This window comes from Thunnus albacares, chromosome 16, assembly GCF_914725855.1.
Source record: "Thunnus albacares chromosome 16, fThuAlb1.1, whole genome shotgun sequence".
NCBI classification, from domain to species: domain Eukaryota; kingdom Metazoa; phylum Chordata; class Actinopteri; order Scombriformes; family Scombridae; genus Thunnus; species Thunnus albacares.
In genome coordinates this window covers 27,118,648-27,137,048 of record NC_058121.1, presented here as the reverse complement: position 1 = coordinate 27,137,048, position 18,401 = coordinate 27,118,648, and the positions used below count along the sequence as shown (strand labels likewise).

Sequence of the window (18,401 nt, the reverse complement as noted above, 5' to 3'; positions counted from 1 at the left end):
CTTTACCATCAGTGCAAACCAAACATTTCCTGCTTTATTGCTTTAAATTAAAAGCTTTCAAATGACTATATAACAGGACACTTTTATTGTGAATAACTTACACAAACCGGTCAAAACAACAACACGTGGAGCTGTTTGTTTAGTGGATCAGTTAGAAATAATGCAGGGAGGAATAGTACAAGCAGAAACAGTCACAGTGATGATGATGTTTGATGAAGAACTGCAGACAACCAGCACACCTCCAACAGGTAAACTGTTTATTTTACTTTGCTGTGCTGTGTAATGACGTCACAGCACAGCAAATAATAACTACTCCCGGAGCAGAGCAGCGAAGTCGCGCGCTGTGCACGTAGCAGATGTCCATATAAAGAAATCCATCACGACCTGACGTCAGCTCGGGCTGAAAGTAGGAAAAAACGGAAAGTGAACATTCAGTCTGAAGCTGCAACTTTCTGCTCACAGGGATTACTGCTACATACGTTTACCTCGTTATTTGACACTTCGGCCACTTTTTAACATGAACATCCGACATTGAGACACTATATATATGTCTGAAAAGAAGGATGTCTGATTGGTCCCAAATGTATTCATGACATGACAATGACCCCAAGCATACAGCTAGAGACATAAAGAACTATTTCCAGCAACAAGAAGAATGATGAGTCCTGCAACAGATGGTCTCTGATCTCAACATCATGAAGTCAATCTGAGATAACATGAAGAAGCACCTGAGACGGCCTAAATAATAAATCCACAGAAGAGGAGAACTGCTGCTGTTTTAAAGGCAAAGCTGCTCACAGCAGATATTGATTTCATTTAGGTTTCTGCTGTTTACTCAACTTTGTAAGAAGTTAATTGATAAATTAAAACAATGTATAGCAATATTTTTGTAAGCATTCTCACTTTACTTTTAGCGCCTAAAACTTTTGCAGAGTAATGTACATTTCCGCGAAACTTATTAGGGAAGTCACTATGAGGAAGTGACACATTTCTCTTCAACACGCACCCGTTCAGAGACTCTGACACTTAAGAAAGAAGGAGCAGAAAAAGCAGACAGAGAGGCACGATGGCTGAATTCAGATGGATTAAAATGTTTTCATTTCTTATACTGGAGCTTCAGATTACAGGTAAGGACACATAGAACATACCAGAAACATTTTATTGGATTAAAACAGACAACAGCTGTTTGTTTTTAACCTGATTAGTTTAGTAGACTCCTACAACCTGCAAACTTCTGTTGAATCTAAAATTTTCTTCATGCTATCTGTCAGAATAAAAGACATGTTTATATTTCAGTTTATTATTCATGTTTCTATCACCTCTTCATCACAGCAGTGACTGGACAGTTTCCCTCCGTCATTGTCAGAGATGGTGATGATGTGACTTTGCCTTGTGAAAATGTGACAGCCAATCAGGATAAATGTGACAAAAGCAACTGGTTCTACAGCAGTACAGGATACTCAGTGGATCTGGTCAAATGTGGACAGATTCATGAAAATACCAAAGTTAAATCAGACAGACTGAGTGTTACAGCGAACTGTTCTCTGGTTATAAAGAAGATCACACCAGAGGATGTTGGTCGTTACTTCTGTCAGCAGCACATATCACAACAAGACTCCCTGGTTGTTCTGTCTGTTATTAACAGTGAGTATTTACACCATAAAGTTTTCAGCTCAAACTGTCTTGTTAGAACAATATACTGAAACATTACAATAACTGATGAAGCAATTTTGTATTTATGTTCTTCACCAGTGAATAAACATGAAGACAGTGACTATGTGACGCTGTCCTGCTTTGTGTGGACACATGATCAATGTAGACACAGAGTGAAGTGGCTGAATGAGGGTCATGATGTGAATGAAGACGTGACAATATCACAGATTGGCTGCCTTGATGTAGTGAGATTTCCTGCTTCTCATCTCAAGCTGAAGTCAACATATCATGAGATATTTCAGTGTAAAGTGACAGATGGTTACACTAACAAAGAACATCTGTTTACCTTCAGCCCTCCGTCCTCAGGTGAGAATATGAATTATCACAAACTACAGTTCAATAATGAGAGATCAATATTCAATAACCTCTAACCCTTCTTTCCAAACTAAGTGTTGTTGTATAACTAACAGGAGACCATTGATGTGTGAAGTGATTCTGGGGACACTATAAGAGTGAAGTTATTGAATATTGTTTGAAGTGTCTCTTTTCGGTCTCTGCACCTTCGTCTCACAGTCAGCTGTACATAGAGAACAATGTTATTAGTCCGGCTCAGAGGACGGCTCACTGAAAATAAGGTTGTAGCTTGTTGTCTACCTTACTACGGTAGGAAAGAGGCCTCGTTTGTGTTTTAACAATGTTTCTCTTATGAATTATTGACATGTTCATCACTCTTAAGTGTCCTCTGGAAACACTTCCCTTGTTGTTTCTGTAATGTGTTGTGTTGTGGTATTTGCAGTGTGTTTTCTAAATGCTGCATATGTGTTGTCAAATTGATGAAGATGTTTTCTTATTTTGCTGGTGTTTTGTCTATTTGCATGAGTTATCTTAAGTCGCAGTGTGTTTGCCCTCGTCAGCCACCGTATAAACCATTTCCACAGAAACATACGATTGCTAATACTTGAACCAAGCTGGTCAGACGCTGGCTGAAGTGAAGCATCATACTGACTTAAAAAAGAAAAAAACATGCAAAATTCACAAGAGGTTGAATAGTTGAATACAAAAGAAACATTTGGATAAAGCACATATATATATATATATATATCCAATAACAACAATAATGATAAAAATAAATCACAATCAGATCTGTTTTTATCTCGTCATTGTTAGAGAGTTAAACCTCCAGAGCTCTGCTGCTGTTGTTACCACATTCGCACTAAAACACTTCCCCTTCAGTTCTCAGAAATATTTACTAAACTAACAGGTCTCAGACCATTACAACATCATCTTATCTGTTCTTTCCCAGCTGCTGCAGTATCACCATGTTGCATCATGTTGAGCATCAACAGTCAAAGTTTGACTCTTCACCTGTCTGTTCATGTGTGCTGTCAATCATCACCATGAATCCTGTCTGTTGTTAAACATGATAAAAAATGTAATTCTGTCTTAAAGCAGAAACATACTTCTGCTTCATAATCAGTTAATTTGCTTTAAAATCACTTGTATGTAACTGTTATTTAACCAGGCAGATGTCTCTGCTCCACAGCAGATTAATGTGAAATTTGTACCATCTTACATCCATGTTTTCCCATTTTAAAAGCATTACATGATGAGATCATGATCATAATCATGAGGTAGTTAGAAATACAGCAGTGGAAAGGAAGTGGTGTTGGTGGTGAGTGGGTGGAGACAATCACCCTTAACTTATTGAAGGGTATTTTCTCACCACAGTTTGTTGGTATTTGGGGATTTTTTTTGTCCAAGTGAGGATGCAAAATCCACAACATCAACACCAACAGGTATAAGTGGAAAAAGCGAATAAGTCGAGCCAAAACAACTTTCTTTTGTCTTCTGGTTCATCTCTCTGTCTGTCTCTTGTTCTTTTTTCATGTTCAGGTGAGGACATTATAAGAGCTGCAGCAACAAAATCAACACCTATAAGTTCAACAAAAACAACAAAATCAACAACAACCAATGATACTCCAACAAAACAACAAGGTAGTGATTTAACAACTTGTATCTCTCTGAGTGTAAAGTATGAATGTCAGACTGAGTCTTGGCTGTGGGTGGAGATATTCTCTTATTCAGTCTGTTCATGTGTGGTGTCAATCATCACCATGAATCCTGTCTGTTGTTAAACATGATGGAAATCTGATTTTATGATAACAATAATAATGCTGATTTCTCCTGGGAGGGTCATATTCCTGGATGGGTGGACGTGCTCATAAAGCCAGATCTGTTTATCTCGTCATTGTTAGAGAGTTAAACCTCCAGAGCTCTGCTGCTGTTGTTACCACATTCTTACCAAAACACTTCCCCTTCAGTTCTCAGAAATATTTACTAAACTAACAGACCATTACAACATCATCTTATCTGTTCTTTGCCAGCTGTTGCAGTATCACCATGTTGCATCATGTTGAGCATCAACAGTCAAAGTTTGACTCTTCACCTGTCTGTTCATGTGTGCTGTCAATCATCACCATGAATCCTGTCTGTTGTTAAACATGATAAAAAATGTAATTCTGTCTTAAAGCAGAAACATACTTCTGCTTCATAATCAGTTAATTTGCTTTAAAATCAGTTGTATAGAAGTATTATTTAACCAGGCAGATGTCTACCACAGATGTGTATCATCTTACATTCGTGTTTTCACATTTTAAAATCATTACATGATGAATTCATGATCATAAACATGATGTAGTTTGAAATACAGCAGTGGAAAGAAAGTGGTGTTGGTGGTGAGTGGGTGGAGACAATCACCCTAAACTTCTATAATATCTAATCCCTATATAATGATAACACTATACTCCACCTACAGAAAGTTGACACAAGTGAGGAGGAGACACTTTACTCATGATAGGAAGTAGACAGTATATTTCTCTGTATGAAACACTAATAAGGACATTTTGAGAGTTAAGAGCGAGAGAAAAAGACAGAGAGAAAGACAGAGAAACATGATGGTTGAACTCAGATGGATTAAAATGTCTTTATTTCTGATACTGGGGCTTCAGTTAACAGGTAAGATACAATAGTCTTTATTGTAGTTTATTAAATAACCTTTATTTTACTGAGACAGTCAAATGTGTTATGTGTTTTAACATTCACACTACAGTCATATTATTATTTCAGTTCATTTATCACATTTCTCTCTCAAATTCTCAACAGCAGTAACTGGACAAACTTCCCTCGACATCACTGTCAGAGATGGAGATGAAGTCACTTTGTCTTGTGAACATGTGATGACTGATCAGGATAAATGTGACAGTACTACCTGGACCTTTACTGATATAAGAAGCACAGAAACAGTAGAGCTGGTTGAACTTGTAAAATCACTTGTATGTAACTGTTATTTAACCAGGCAGATGTCTCTGCTTCACAGCAGATTAGTGTGAAATTTGTACCATCTTACATCCATGTTTTCACATTTTAAAAGCATTACATGATGAGATCATGATCATAATCATGATGTAGTTAGAAATACAGCAGTGGAAAGGAAGTGGTGTTGGTGGTGAGTGGGTGGAGACAATCACCCTTAACTTATTGAAGGGTATTTCCTCACCACAGTTTGTTGGTGTTTGAAGATTTAATTTGTCCAGATGAGGATGTAAAAACCACAACATCAACACCAACAGGTATAAGTGGAAGTCGAGCCAAAACAACTTTCTTTTGTCTTCTGGTTCATCTCTCTGTCTGTCTCTTGTTCTTTTTTCATGTCCAGGTGATGCAACACCAACAACCAATGATACTCCAACAAAACAACAAGGTAGTGATTTAACAACTTGTATCTCTCTGAGTGTAAAGTATGAATGTCAGACTGAGTCTTGGCTGTGGGTGGAGATATTCTCTTATTCAGTTCATCTCAGTCAGTGTGTTCACACACATGTCTGAGTCTCAAACCTTGTTGTTGTTCACTGTTCTCTCTCTTTCTGTCTCTCAGCCTTTGACGTGTAAAGTACAAAACAGATAGAAGAGAAATATTTCTTAATGTCATGTGTAGATTTGTATTTTTGGTGCTTTCTATCCAGTGGTGTTTTTATATGTAAAAAATTGGTGGGACACCAACTACTTCAATAGATAAGCTGCATACCAGGAACACTACAGTACTTGCTCTTGCTACTGATGTGTTTTTTATCATGTTATGGGTCCATGCATGGCTCCACAAAACACTTTCAACAACAAAGTGGCTGCTTCTAGCAGTGTGTATGTGAGTGACTCAGAGAGTGAGAGAGAAAGAGAGAGAGAGAGAGAAATTACACAAGTTACATCACCACTGTCACAAGCCTAAATTATACAACACGTAGTTCTGACCAAGCAATCTGATTGGTCAACTAGACATTTAGAATGTGCTCAAATCAGCATGACAGCACACCTAGCTGTGCTCAAATGAAAAAAGCTAAAAACATACAGACTGTGACGTCGCGCTCACAACAACAGTCGTTTCTGGGTAGACGACTGGAGGTTGAATTGAATTGCGGAGATATGTGAACTTGGCAAACTTGTTTTTTTCTGTTGTCATTTTCAGCCGTTACTGTAACGTTTAAAGTTATATAGTTAAACACGATGGTCCGAACTATCTGATGTTTCTGCTGGCTCTGGGGGGTGGGGGGGTCATACATTTGTAAAACTGGATTAAACTGAAGGGATTAGGGGTTGTGGGGAAAACAAAACAGACCCTTTACCAAGTGGGTTGAACTCTGAGACTGTGAGACGAGTTACACACTCACACAGTCACACACATACAAAACCCGAACCCTTCTCCCCTCTTCATCATTACCTGGCGCCCCCATACACAGCAAAACGTAGCCATTTTCCCTTCAGTTGAGAGTTTATCTCAGTTCCCACTCCAGCATCCTCCATCAGCTGTACCGGTGACACAACGCAGCTAGCTTAAAAATATATGTTATATGTATATCTTTTAACTACAGGAGTCTAAACAGTGAAAAATGTTTTTAATGTTTTAATTCTCTTTGCAGTTTGGTTGAGGTTCATCATCATGTCTGTGGGTTTAACTGCACTCATAGTAATTGTTGTGTCAGTCAACATATGGACTAGAACTAAAGGTGAGAACATTCACAGAACGTTTATGAACAAGAAGTTTTGATGAACTCAGATTTTTACTGATGAAGCTAAACTCTTTTTTTGTGTTTCCAGTGAACAAATCACAGATGGATGACAATGCTGTGAGTTTAAAAACTGAATATTCAAATGTTTATGTTTGTGGTAGTTCACTATTTACTGTGATTCTATAAAGACAATAAGAATAAACAGTGTTGACTGTATTAGTCTGACACAAAGGTTCTTTATTTGTTCTATTTAATCTCAGAATCTCAGGTGTGTTGTGTTGTTTTTCACAGGTGCATAATGATGAAGATGAAGGTGAAGGTACGGTGACCTATGAAAACGATGGAGAACCTTCTGCTACTGTCAGACTCCACTGATCAACAACTTTCACTCCAACATCAACTCACCAGAGTCCACCGCAGTTAAATAACATTTCATCAGATTTTATATGAGAAGTTAAAGCCTTTGTTTGTGTTTTGGTGGGTTTAGGTGGCTGATTCTCTTTTTAACTGCAGCACTGTTTTGTCAAACTTTTCAGCCTCTTTAAGAAGTTAAGCCAAATTTTTTAATGTTACTTTTTACACTGTAGCTTCTTCTCAGTTCTTTCATTATTTGTACAGAAACTTCTACCGCTCATCTATCTCTAGGACATCTATCAGTTACATGCTGATGTTATGTGACTTTACTCAAAATAGTGACCTTTTCTTTAACTGTCACTTACACCACACCCTGTGGAACTTTTGAACTTCTCCTTATTTACGTTTGAGGTTAACATTTAGGGATGTCTGCTAGGTGCAGATAACCATAGCTTCTCCTTTGGCCTCAGGTTATCTGACGGTTGTCTAGGTCCTTGTTGTTTGTTTGTGTTTGTTTAGTCATTCTTGACAGTTCAGATCTAGTTCAGTACAAATTGCAGAAATGGTGCAAGTTCCTCACAAATGGTGTAAAACACAAAAAGCATGTTATGTTCCTTTTAAGTATTCACTGCTGTCAGTAGAAAACTGTAACTAGACTGTTATTTGTCCAGGGACTGAGCTTAAACCCTGCTGTGACTCCTGAAAGCAATCAGGACACAGTGAGATTACACACTACACCTGGTATAAAGTTACACTTATTTCCATCTGGGAGAGAGAATAAAGTAAAATTAGAAGGGTGAGTCGGTATAAATCCATCTGGGGGGCAAAAAGTGTGTGTGTGTCTGTGTCTGTGTCAAGAACGCCAGAAGTAGGAGGTCCAGTGGGCCATTTTACCCTCCTCCCAAATTCTTTTTAAGCTGTGAATCACACACAAGCCTATGTCACTGGCACAATCTGATATTTTGTGTAAACTTTTCCTGTCAACAGACAGAACGCAGACTGTGGCTGATGTGTCAGTAATGCTTCACTATATTTGTTCATCTGTCAGCTTCATCATGCATTTATTCGGTGGAAGTTCAAGTGATTAATAACCGCGTTCTATGATTGACTGATATTCAATGCTGTGTTACATTGTTTAAGCCAGTTTAGCTGAACTGACCTTAGCTAGGGTCTTAGCTATAGTTACTCATCAAAAGTTTAGTGACACACACACACATCAGGGGTGCTGGATTCATTTCTGAAGTGTGGGGGCCAAAGTGTGTGTGTGTGTGTGTGTGTGTGTTAGTGTGTGTGTGTGTGTGTGTGTGTGTGTTAGTGTGTGTGTGTGTGTGTAGCAGTAGATAGACCAGAGACTCACTAAACTTTTGCAGAGTAACTATAGCTTGCTTTCACCACAGGGTGGCAGTATAATTCCAAACACAAAGCAGCCAACTAATGCTTGTGGGATTAGATACAAGCTTGTTTGTTCAATTACCTGAAAATACAAGTTTACAGGACAGCAACACGACTGCAGCTGAGTAACAGCAAGCAGGAAATAGGATTGTTAACATTGTCCTTGTGTCATTAGCAGCCATGCCCCACATCCATATTTAACAATCTGTTCTGTGTGAGGAGATTAAATGTGTTTTGTATAGTGTTTAATGTATCTGTAGTCTTCTTTGACTTCTGTGCCTTTACACAGCCTCTGACTTGTGACCACCAAAAGTGCTCAATAAATCAACTAAGCACTTTAATTTTCTTTTTGAATATGATCTGAGTGCAGCAAATAAACAGAGCACAGACAGGAAGCTTTCTGCTGCAAACTAAATGATATGCAGCGTTAGGTTTATACAGTGGGACTGACACTTCCCTCCAAGTCTAAAATTGCATCATTCATTTTCTATGAAACTCTTGTTCCTGTTAAGAGTTTGAATATCAGTCAAATATAGAACACAGTTCTAAATCACTTGAACTTCCACAGAATAAATGCATGATGACACTGACAGATGACCAAATATAGTAGAGTGTTTCTGACACAGCAGCCACAGCCTGAGTTCTGTCTGTTGACAAGAAAAGTTTACACAAAGTATCTGATTATGTCATTGACAGGCTTGTGTGGGTTTCTCCATGTTGTCAAGTTACATCTGATAAGACCCTAGCTAAGGTTAGTTCAGCTAGCTCAAACAGACTTAAACCATGTAACACACAGCATTGAAACAATTTTATTGGTTGCAATGTACACTGTCTGCATTCGATTTGTGTGACAATGTCCTCTTTGGATTAAAATGTAAATATTCTTCCCATTTTATGTTTGCCTGCTTGATTTTACAGAAAGTTTTAGAGTGGACGGGAATGATTGAAAGGTCTTTTTAGCATAAGTATTTGAATATTGGGGCTTTTGCGGGGGATACAGTGATTCGCGACGAAGAATGTGGAAGGAGGGTAAAGTAGGGGGCCAGTGGCCCCTTGGACCCCCTACTTCTGGCGCCCTTGACCAACAGTAATGCCCTGGTAATCTGAGTGTTTGGTTATTCTGGCGTTGTTACTGGATGAAGGAAAATGTTTTGTCAAGAAGAAGAGAAAAGAATATTTATTTTATCTTAAAAGCCTTTGTATTTTTGTGATTAAGGATTGTGACATGAGTAAGTATTTGCTCTAAAATAAAGATTCCTCAAAAGCTGAAGAGTATATTAATATGAAGGTCACTGTGAAGGTTCATGGTTCCAAAAGGAAGAATCCACAAGATTTGTCAGTGGTCTCCTCACTTTTTCTCAAGCGCCACCATCAGACCCACATGTCAGCTTCACACACAAGATATCTCACAATCTAATCAGCAAATAAAAGCTGCTGCAAAGTGAATATTTTAGTTGTTAAATAGAAGCAAAATGATCTCTCAGTTCCTGTCGACTTATGTTATTATGTATTTTCATGTCATTATGTGTAATTTATATGTGATGCTGTTTCCCTTTTGTTTCCCAGGTTCGTGGTGATGGTGATGATGAAGGTGATGCAGTGACCTACAGAACTGTGAACCTACCTCTCCTGCTGGAGCCTCCACTGATCCCAGCAACTTCTACACTACCATCAACAAACCCAACAAATAACAGACCACAGTGTTCATATCATAAAAAATCATTTATAACTGATTAGTTAAAGCTTTCTGATGAGAAAATCAGTTTTTTTCCCCAGAATCTCAGCCAATTACACTTTACTTCATAATAGAGACTGTGTCTCTGTGGGGAATTTGTCTATACTGTCCAAACCTCATAGAGATTTTATCCTAATAATCAGACATTTACGTTCAGTGATGGTTGTTCTAGTGTTGAGTTAAAGTTAAAATCTTTGTTTTCACTGCTGTTTTATTTCTTCTTATATATTTTTTCTCTTTAAGCATGTATCTGTTATTTTTCAGAGTGTAATAATTTCAATATTTATGTCTGTTCAGTTTTGCTTTGTTATGGTACAAAAGTGTCAAAAGGCAAAATTGAGCAGAGGTGGGATGTGATCATGTGACATCCCCACTTGGTGTCATCCTTGAGAGTCATATCTTAAACAGCTGAATATGGAAAGTGGAAATTATAAGAAATCCAAAGAGGTTGTAGATGTACTGTACAGTTTCACAATTTAAAATAAAGTTCAATTTATGCTTCATTCAGTTTTTCTTAGAAATTAATATTCGTGTTTGTTGCATTGTTTTGGAGAGAGACTAAAGCAAATACATCACACACTCCTCTCGCTTCTTCTTTGTGTCAGAGAAGTGGTCTGACCACACACCAGTGACACTGAATCACAGCTTCCTCTTCTACTGCTGTATTTTAGAACATCTTAGGAACACTTTACTTTATAGGTCCTGTAGTGACTGTATAATTCAACAAATATGGCAAAAAGTGAAAATGTAAGTATTACCAAATTATATAATTAGGGAAGTCACTATGAGGAAGTGACACATTTCTCTTCAACACGCACTCACAGGGACATTGCAGCCATGGGTGTTACGGGTGTTGTCACACCCACACTTTCACAGAAACGTAATTCCAAATAGTCATAGACAAAGGTGAGCATTCATATTTAAGATGTGTAACATCTGTCTGTCTTATGGAAATGTGCTGCCTTACTGTAAAGTCTTAACGACCAAATTAAGTATTAGCATGCTAATTGCTAATCATGAGTTAAGCTAATCGCTAATTAGACTTTGGCAAGAATATGTACAAGTTACCTCTGTGTCCAGAATGTAAGCTCACACAGTTCATGCTGTTTTAAGCTAAATGTCAAAGGAATATGTTGCTTTAGAAGTCATAGTTTTACTCCTTATGTTAGGGAGTAATGTGTGTTTTGCATTTAAAATAAGTTAGAATGAGCTATAGCTTGTACTGTGTATTAAAGCTAGACCACAGTAATATTACTATTTATTATTGAGCTTGAAAAGGGTTCAGATCGTAGCTGTGGCCTGTGAGAGCTAGTTGCTCCCTCTCTACACTCACTAGCCTCAAATCACCTGCTTATATGATATGATTCTCCTGTTAGCTTGGAGGTGGACTTCAGATGAAGAGGGACAGCTTGTTTCCTGTGACTGTTGGAGAGGAAGTGACACCTGCTGATACAAAACCTCCTAGACAACTTTTGGTATTTAATTTCCCAATTAAAGACAAAAAAAAAAAAAAAAAAAAAAAAATTGAAGACAGTTTAGGTTGTACTAATCCATGGATTCATTAATGACTCTTTACTGATACTGATTTGTTACCAGGGTTCAATTTGTTATGCATCTATAATTATCCATTTCATTTTAATGGAAGTGTAAGTTTCCTTTAATTTCATGTCTATAAGGTATGTAAGGAAGTAGGATAAAGATACTCTGTGATTATCTTAAATATAATAAGGATAGCTATGCTCCAGTACAGCAGTTCTTACAAATAACTGGATGTAAGTAGTAAACTGCTACCAGACTCTAAATAAATTCTGCTGAGTTGTTACATTCATATGGTCTCAGTAATTATTTTATGGTAAGCTGAAGCAGTGGTTACAAGTACAGTAGTAGAAAAATTGTTTAAATGCATGGCATTCATTTTGATTTGGCTGGTTGAGACTGGAACAGGGCTCAAAGGTGGGGGGCTGCTGTGCTCATGTCCCACCTCTAGAACCCCCACACTTTTGAAATCGCTGCTCCTCCCCTGCACAGTCGTTCAGAGACTCTGACAGTTAATAGCTGAGAAGGAGCAGAAAAAGCAGACAGAGAGGCACGATGGCTGAATTCAGATGGATTAAAATGTCTTTATTTCTTATACTGGAGCTTCAGATTACAGGTAAGGATACATAGAACATACCAGAAACATTTTATTTGATTAAAACAGACAACAGCTGATTGTTTTTCACCTGATGGATTTAGTAGACTTCTACAACCTGAAAACTTCTGTTGAATCTAAAATTTTCTTCACGCTATCCGTCAGCATAAAAGCCATGTTTATATTTCAGTTTATTATTCATGTTTCTATCACCTCTTTATCACAGCAGTGACTGGACAGTTTTCCTCCTTCATTGTCAGAGATGATGCTACTTGCTTTATGAAAGTGTGACAGCCAATCAGGATAAATGTGACAAAACTAACTGGCTCTTCAGAGGTTCAGGAAACACTGTGGATCTGGTCAAACATGGACAGATTCATGAAAATGCCAAAGTTATATCAGACAGACTGAGTGTTACATCAAACTGTTTTCTTGTTATAAGGAAGATCACACAAGAGGATGTTGGTCGTTACTTCTGTTGACAGCACATATCAGGACCAGACGCCCAGGTTCTTCTGTCTGTTATTAACAGTGAGTATTTGCACCATAAAGTTTTCAGCTCAAACTGTTAGAACAATATAGTGAAACATTACAATAATTGATGAAGCAATTTTGTATTTATGTTCTTCACCAGTGAATAAACATGAAGACAGCGAGTATGTGACGCTGTCCTGCTTTGTGAGGACACATGATTCATGTAGACACAGAGTGAAGTGGCTGAATGAGGGTCATGATGTGGATGAAAACGTGACAATATCACGGGATGGCTGCTATGGTGCGGTGAGATTTCCTGCTTCTCATCTCAAGCTGAAGTCAACATCTCATGAGATATTTCAGTGTAAAGTGACAGATGGTTACACTAACAAAGAACATCTGTTTACCTTCAGCCCTCCGTCCTCAGGTGAGAATATGAATTATCACAAACTACAATCAGTAATGAGAGATCAATATTCAATAACCTCTAACCCTTCTTTCCAAACTAAGTGTTGTTGTATAACTAACAGGAGACCATTGATGTGTGAAGTGATTCTGGGGACACTATAAGAGTGAAGTTATTGAATATTGTTTGAAGTGTCTCTTTTCGGTCTCTGCACCTTCGTCTCACAGTCAGCTGTACATAGAGAACAATGTTATTAGTCCAGCTCAGAGGACGGCTCACTGAAAATAAGGTTGTAGCTTGTTGTCTACCTTACTACGGTAGGAAAGAAGCCTCGTTTGTGTTTTAACAATGTTTCTCTTATGAATTATTGACATGTTCATCACTCTTAAGTGTCCTCTGGAAACACTTCCCTTGTTGTTTCTGTAATGTGTTGTGTTGTGGTATTTGCAGTGTGTTTTCTAAATGCTGTACATGTGTTTTCAAATTGATGAAGATGTTTTCTTATTTTGCTGGTGTTTTGTCCATTTGCATGTGTTTTCTTAAGTCGCAGTGTGTTTGCCCTCGTCAGCCACCGTATAAACCATTTCCACAGAAACATACGATTGCTAATACTTGAACCAAGCCAGTCAGACGCTGGCTGAAGTGAAGCATCATACTGAGTTAAAAAAGAAAAATACATGCAAAATTCACAAGAGGTTGACGTCACTCACGTTGTTACGCACGACTCAAAACCAGCAGAGGATGAACTTAGACCATATTATCAGAAAAGGAGCCGATTCTTTCAGACTTTCATCCCACAGTAGAAACATGATATTCCATAAACTAATGTTGCAAGATAGTTGAATACAAAAGAAACATTTGGATAAAGCACACATATATATATCCAATAACAACAATAATGATAATAATAAATCACAATCAGATCTGTGTTTATCTCATTGTTAGAGAGTAAAACCTCCAGAGCTCTGCTGCTGTTGTTACCACTTTCTCACCAAAACACTTCCCCTTCAGTTCTCAGGAACATTTACTTCAAAAATACAATGAGGAACTAACAGGTTTCAGACCACTAACAAAAACATCTTATCTGTTCTTTGCTAGATGTTGCAGTATCACCATGTTGCATCATGTTGAGTATCAAGAGTCAAAGTTTGACTCTTCACCTGTCTGTTCATGTGTGCTGTCAATCATCACCATGAATCCTGTCTGTTGTTAAACATGATAAAAAAATGTCACTTTGTTTTAAAGCAGAAACATACTTCTGCTTCATAATCAGTTAATTTGCTTTAAAATCAGTTGTATAGAAGTATTATTTAACCAGGCAGATGTCTACCACAGATGTGTATCATCTTACATTCGTGTTTTCACATTTTAAAATCATTACATGATGAATTCATGATCATAAACATGATGTAGTTTGAAATACAGCAGTGGAAAGAAAGTGGTGTTGGTGGTGAGTGGGTGGAGACTATCACCCTTAACTTCTATAATATCTAATCCCTATATAATGATAACACTATACTCCACCTACAGAAAGTTGACACAAGTGAGGAGGAGACACTTTACTCATGATAGGAAGTAGACAGTATATTTCTCTGTATGAAACACTAATAAGGACATTTTGAGAGTTAAGAGCGAGAGAAAAAGACAGAGAGAAAGACAGAGAAACATGATGGAACACAGATGGATTAAAATGTCTTTATTTCTGATACTGGGGCTTCAGTTAACAGGTAAGATACAATAGTCTTTATTGTAGTTTATTAAATAACCTTTATTTTACTGAGACAGTCAAATATGTTATGTGTTTTAACATTCACACTACAGTCATATTATTATTTCAGTTCATTTATCACATTTCTCTCTCAAATTCTCAACAGCAGTAACTGGACAAACTTCCCTCGACATCACTGTCAGAGATGGAGATGAAGTCACTTTGTCTTGTGAACATGTGATGACTGATCAGGATAAATGTGACAGTACTACCTGGACCTTTACTGATATAAGAAGCACAGAAACAGTAGAGCTGGTTGAACTTGGGCAAATTGGTGAAAAAGCCAAAGCCAAATCAGACAGGCTGAGTGTTACAGCGAACTGTTCTCTGGTTATAAAGAAGGTCACAGTTGAAGATGTTGGTCTTTACACCTGCCTACAGTACAACAAATCAGGACAACGACAAGATCAATACTCTCATGTTGATCTGTCTGTTGTTAACAGTGAGTATTTACATCATCATGTTTTCAGCTCAAACTGTCTTGTTAGAACAATATACTGAAACATTACAATAATTATGATCACAGTGATGAAGTTAATCTGACTCTTGTTGTCTTTCTCTCACAATATCTCCATCTTCACCAGTGACTGAACATAAGGACACTAAACAGGTGATGTTAATCTGCTCTGTGTCGACACGTCGATGGTGTAGACAGACAGTGAAGTGGGTGTATGAGGGTAATGATTGGGATCTGAACACTCAGCACATGAAGGAGTCTCTTTGCTTTGCCACTATGACATTTACAACTTCCCATCTTGCTAAAACGTCAAAGTATTCTGAGATATTCAAGTGTAACGTGACAGATATTTACACTCGAAAGGTGCAGCAGTTTGCCTTCAGCCCTCAGTCTTCAGGTGAGTAAACTGCCTCCTTTAGTTGTTTTTTTGTTTAGATGGTTATTATGGGGTATTTTCTCACCACAGTTTGTTGGTATTTTGGGATTTAATTTGTCCAGATGAGGATGCAAAATCCACAACATCAACACCAGCAGGAATAAGTGGAAAAAGCAAATAAGCCGTTTTATCTTCCAGTTCATCTCTCTGTCTGTCTCTTGTTCTTTTTTAATGTCCAGGTGAGGACAATAAAAGCGCTGAAACAACAAAATCAACACCAACAACCAATGATACTCCAACAAAACAACAAGGTAGTGATTTAACAACTTGTATCTCTCTGAGTGTAAAGTATGAATGTCAGACTGAGTCTTGGCTGTGGGTGGAGATATTCTCTTATTCAGTTCATCTCAGTCGGTGTATTCACACACATGTCTGAGTCTCAAACCTTGTTGTTGATCACTGTTCTCTCTCTTTCTGTCTCTCAGCCTTTGACATTTAAAGTTAAAAACAGATAGAAGAGAAATATTTGTAATTGTAATTTGTAGATTTGTATTTTTGGTGCTTCCTATCTGTAGCAACATACACTTAGTTCACAGTTCAGTTTAAATATTGAACTATATTGTACTAATATTGTAATGAAGCAGTGATAAATGCAACATTTTTCAGGTTATAAAAAGCACACATGCTGTATATACTGTATTTCTCTCATCTTTTAACTACAGGAGTCTAAACAGTGAAAAATGTTTTTAATGTTTTAATTCTCTTTGCAGTTTGGTTGAGGTTCATCATCGTGTCTGTGGGTTTAACTGCACTCATAATAATCGTTGTGTCAGTCATAATAATCTTTGTGTCAGTCAACATATGGACTAGAACTAAAGGTGAGAACATTCACAGATCGTTTATGAACAAGAAGTTTTGATGAACACAGATTTTTACTGATGAAGCTAAACTCTTTTTTTGTGTTTCCAGTGAACAAATCACAGATGGATGACAATGCTGTGAGTTTAAAAACTGAATATTCAAATGTTTATGTTTGTGGTAGTTCACTATTTACTGTGATTCTATAAAGACAATAAGAATAAACAGTGTTGACTGTATTAGTCTGAAACAAAGGTTGTTTATTTGTTCTATTTAATCTCAGAATCTCAGGTGTGTTGTGTTTTTTTCACAGGTGCATAATGATGAAGATGAAGATGAAGGTACGGTGACCTATGAAAACGATGGAGAACCTTCTGCTACTGTCAGACTCCACTGATCAACAACTTTCACACCAACATCAACTCACCAGAGTCCACCGCAGTTAAATAACATTTCATCAGATTTTATATGAGAAGTTAAAGCCTTTGTTTGTGTTTTGGTGGGTTTAGGTGGCTGATTCTTTTTTTAACTGCAGCACTGTTTTGTCAAACTTTTCACCCATTTTAAGAATTTAAACAAATGTTTAAATTTTACTTTTTACACTGTAGCTTCTTCTCAGTTCTTTCATTATTTGTGCAGAAAAACACATTTTTAAGTAACTTTCATTTTGGATTGTTTTTAACATGTTTGTTTTAAATTGTGTAGAATAGACTTAACTGAGCTGGGAGCTGAAATAGAGTCAGTAACTGTCTTCTCTTTATTATAACTGATATTATATTACTGGCCAGTATTTCTCTGTGTTTCCTTGCTGAGCTGCAGTGGACGGATAATAACACAAAGACGGAAATAAAAAGACTAACTTTAGGAGATTCCCACTTGATTTGATTAACTCTGAGTGCTGAAGCCTCATATTAACTTCAGATAAACTTTGGAATATATTTTTGTACAGAATGAGGATTTTGTTCCTCATCTCTGACACTGGAAGCATGTTAGAAAGGGATCTTTGATTACAGCGATCAAAACCTGTTTCAATGTATATTACATATGGGCACCTGACTGTTGTTTAAAGACAGACTTGAATAATGTGAACCTGTCCTTGAAACTGCCTCACTTCAAACTGTACATTGCTGTTGTATTAATTTGATGTTTCTGGCAATAAAAAGCTGTTTCTAAATGGTTTGATAATCTTAATTATGATTGTGTGAAGGTATAGGTCTTTGAGGGTTAAGTGACTGAGATACAAGCACAAGAAAACACCAACAAGTTCACTTTTAGTTACGCACATTTATTACTAAACATTACAGTTACAACAGATTACAAACAAACACACAAGAGGACATTATGAAACTGGTACTCAAGGCTATGGCTAGTGAATGATTGAAGTGAATGATGCAGTTATCTATTGTGTAGTTGGTATAACTGACCTGATAGATGAGATGTTTTGGTTTGCCTGCCCAGAAGATGCATCCTGGCCAATCACAGTGATATCAGATTTCTTGGGGGCAGGGCAGAGACAATCCCCTGCTGTCCATGGACAGGCGGGTATCAAAATTGTTAGTCTCATATCAATTGTATTATTTCTAATTTTGCCTTTTGGATAGTGGCTCTAGTATATATTGAAACAAGCAGAATGGTACTAAATATGACATGTTAGTGTCATCAAAGATGATGGATTTGTGTAAGTGTTAAACTTCCTGGCTTAAAGGCAGCAGAATACAAGTATAACTACAGCAGACA

At 37.3% G+C, this 18,401-nt stretch overlaps 2 protein-coding genes across 3 annotated transcripts; both read left to right on the top strand.

Moving 5' to 3' along the window:
- Positions 1-857: 857 nt before the first annotated feature.
- Positions 858-7,789, top strand: LOC122965521. Of its 2 annotated transcripts, none has more exons than XM_044329650.1 (7): positions 858-1,127; positions 1,333-1,644; positions 1,753-2,019; positions 5,369-5,413; positions 6,624-6,710; positions 6,802-6,830; positions 7,005-7,789. In XM_044329650.1, exons 1-7 carry the CDS (start codon positions 1,067-1,069, stop codon positions 7,086-7,088), a joined length of 885 nt encoding a protein of 294 aa, XP_044185585.1. In that variant the 5' UTR covers positions 858-1,066; the 3' UTR covers positions 7,089-7,789. The 2 variants fall into 2 exon arrangements, with proteins under 2 accessions (XP_044185585.1, XP_044185584.1); XM_044329649.1 differs by lacking the exon at positions 5,369-5,413 and adding an exon at positions 3,547-3,648.
- A 5,176-nt stretch (positions 7,790-12,965) lies between these two features.
- Positions 12,966-17,182, top strand: LOC122965523. Its single transcript, XM_044329652.1, has 7 exons — positions 12,966-13,226; positions 15,080-15,415; positions 15,558-15,827; positions 16,046-16,117; positions 16,577-16,684; positions 16,776-16,804; positions 16,978-17,182. Exons 2-7 carry the CDS (start codon positions 15,154-15,156, stop codon positions 17,059-17,061), a joined length of 825 nt encoding a protein of 274 aa, XP_044185587.1. The 5' UTR covers positions 12,966-13,226; positions 15,080-15,153; the 3' UTR covers positions 17,062-17,182.
- The last annotated feature ends 1,219 nt before the right edge of the window (positions 17,183-18,401 follow it).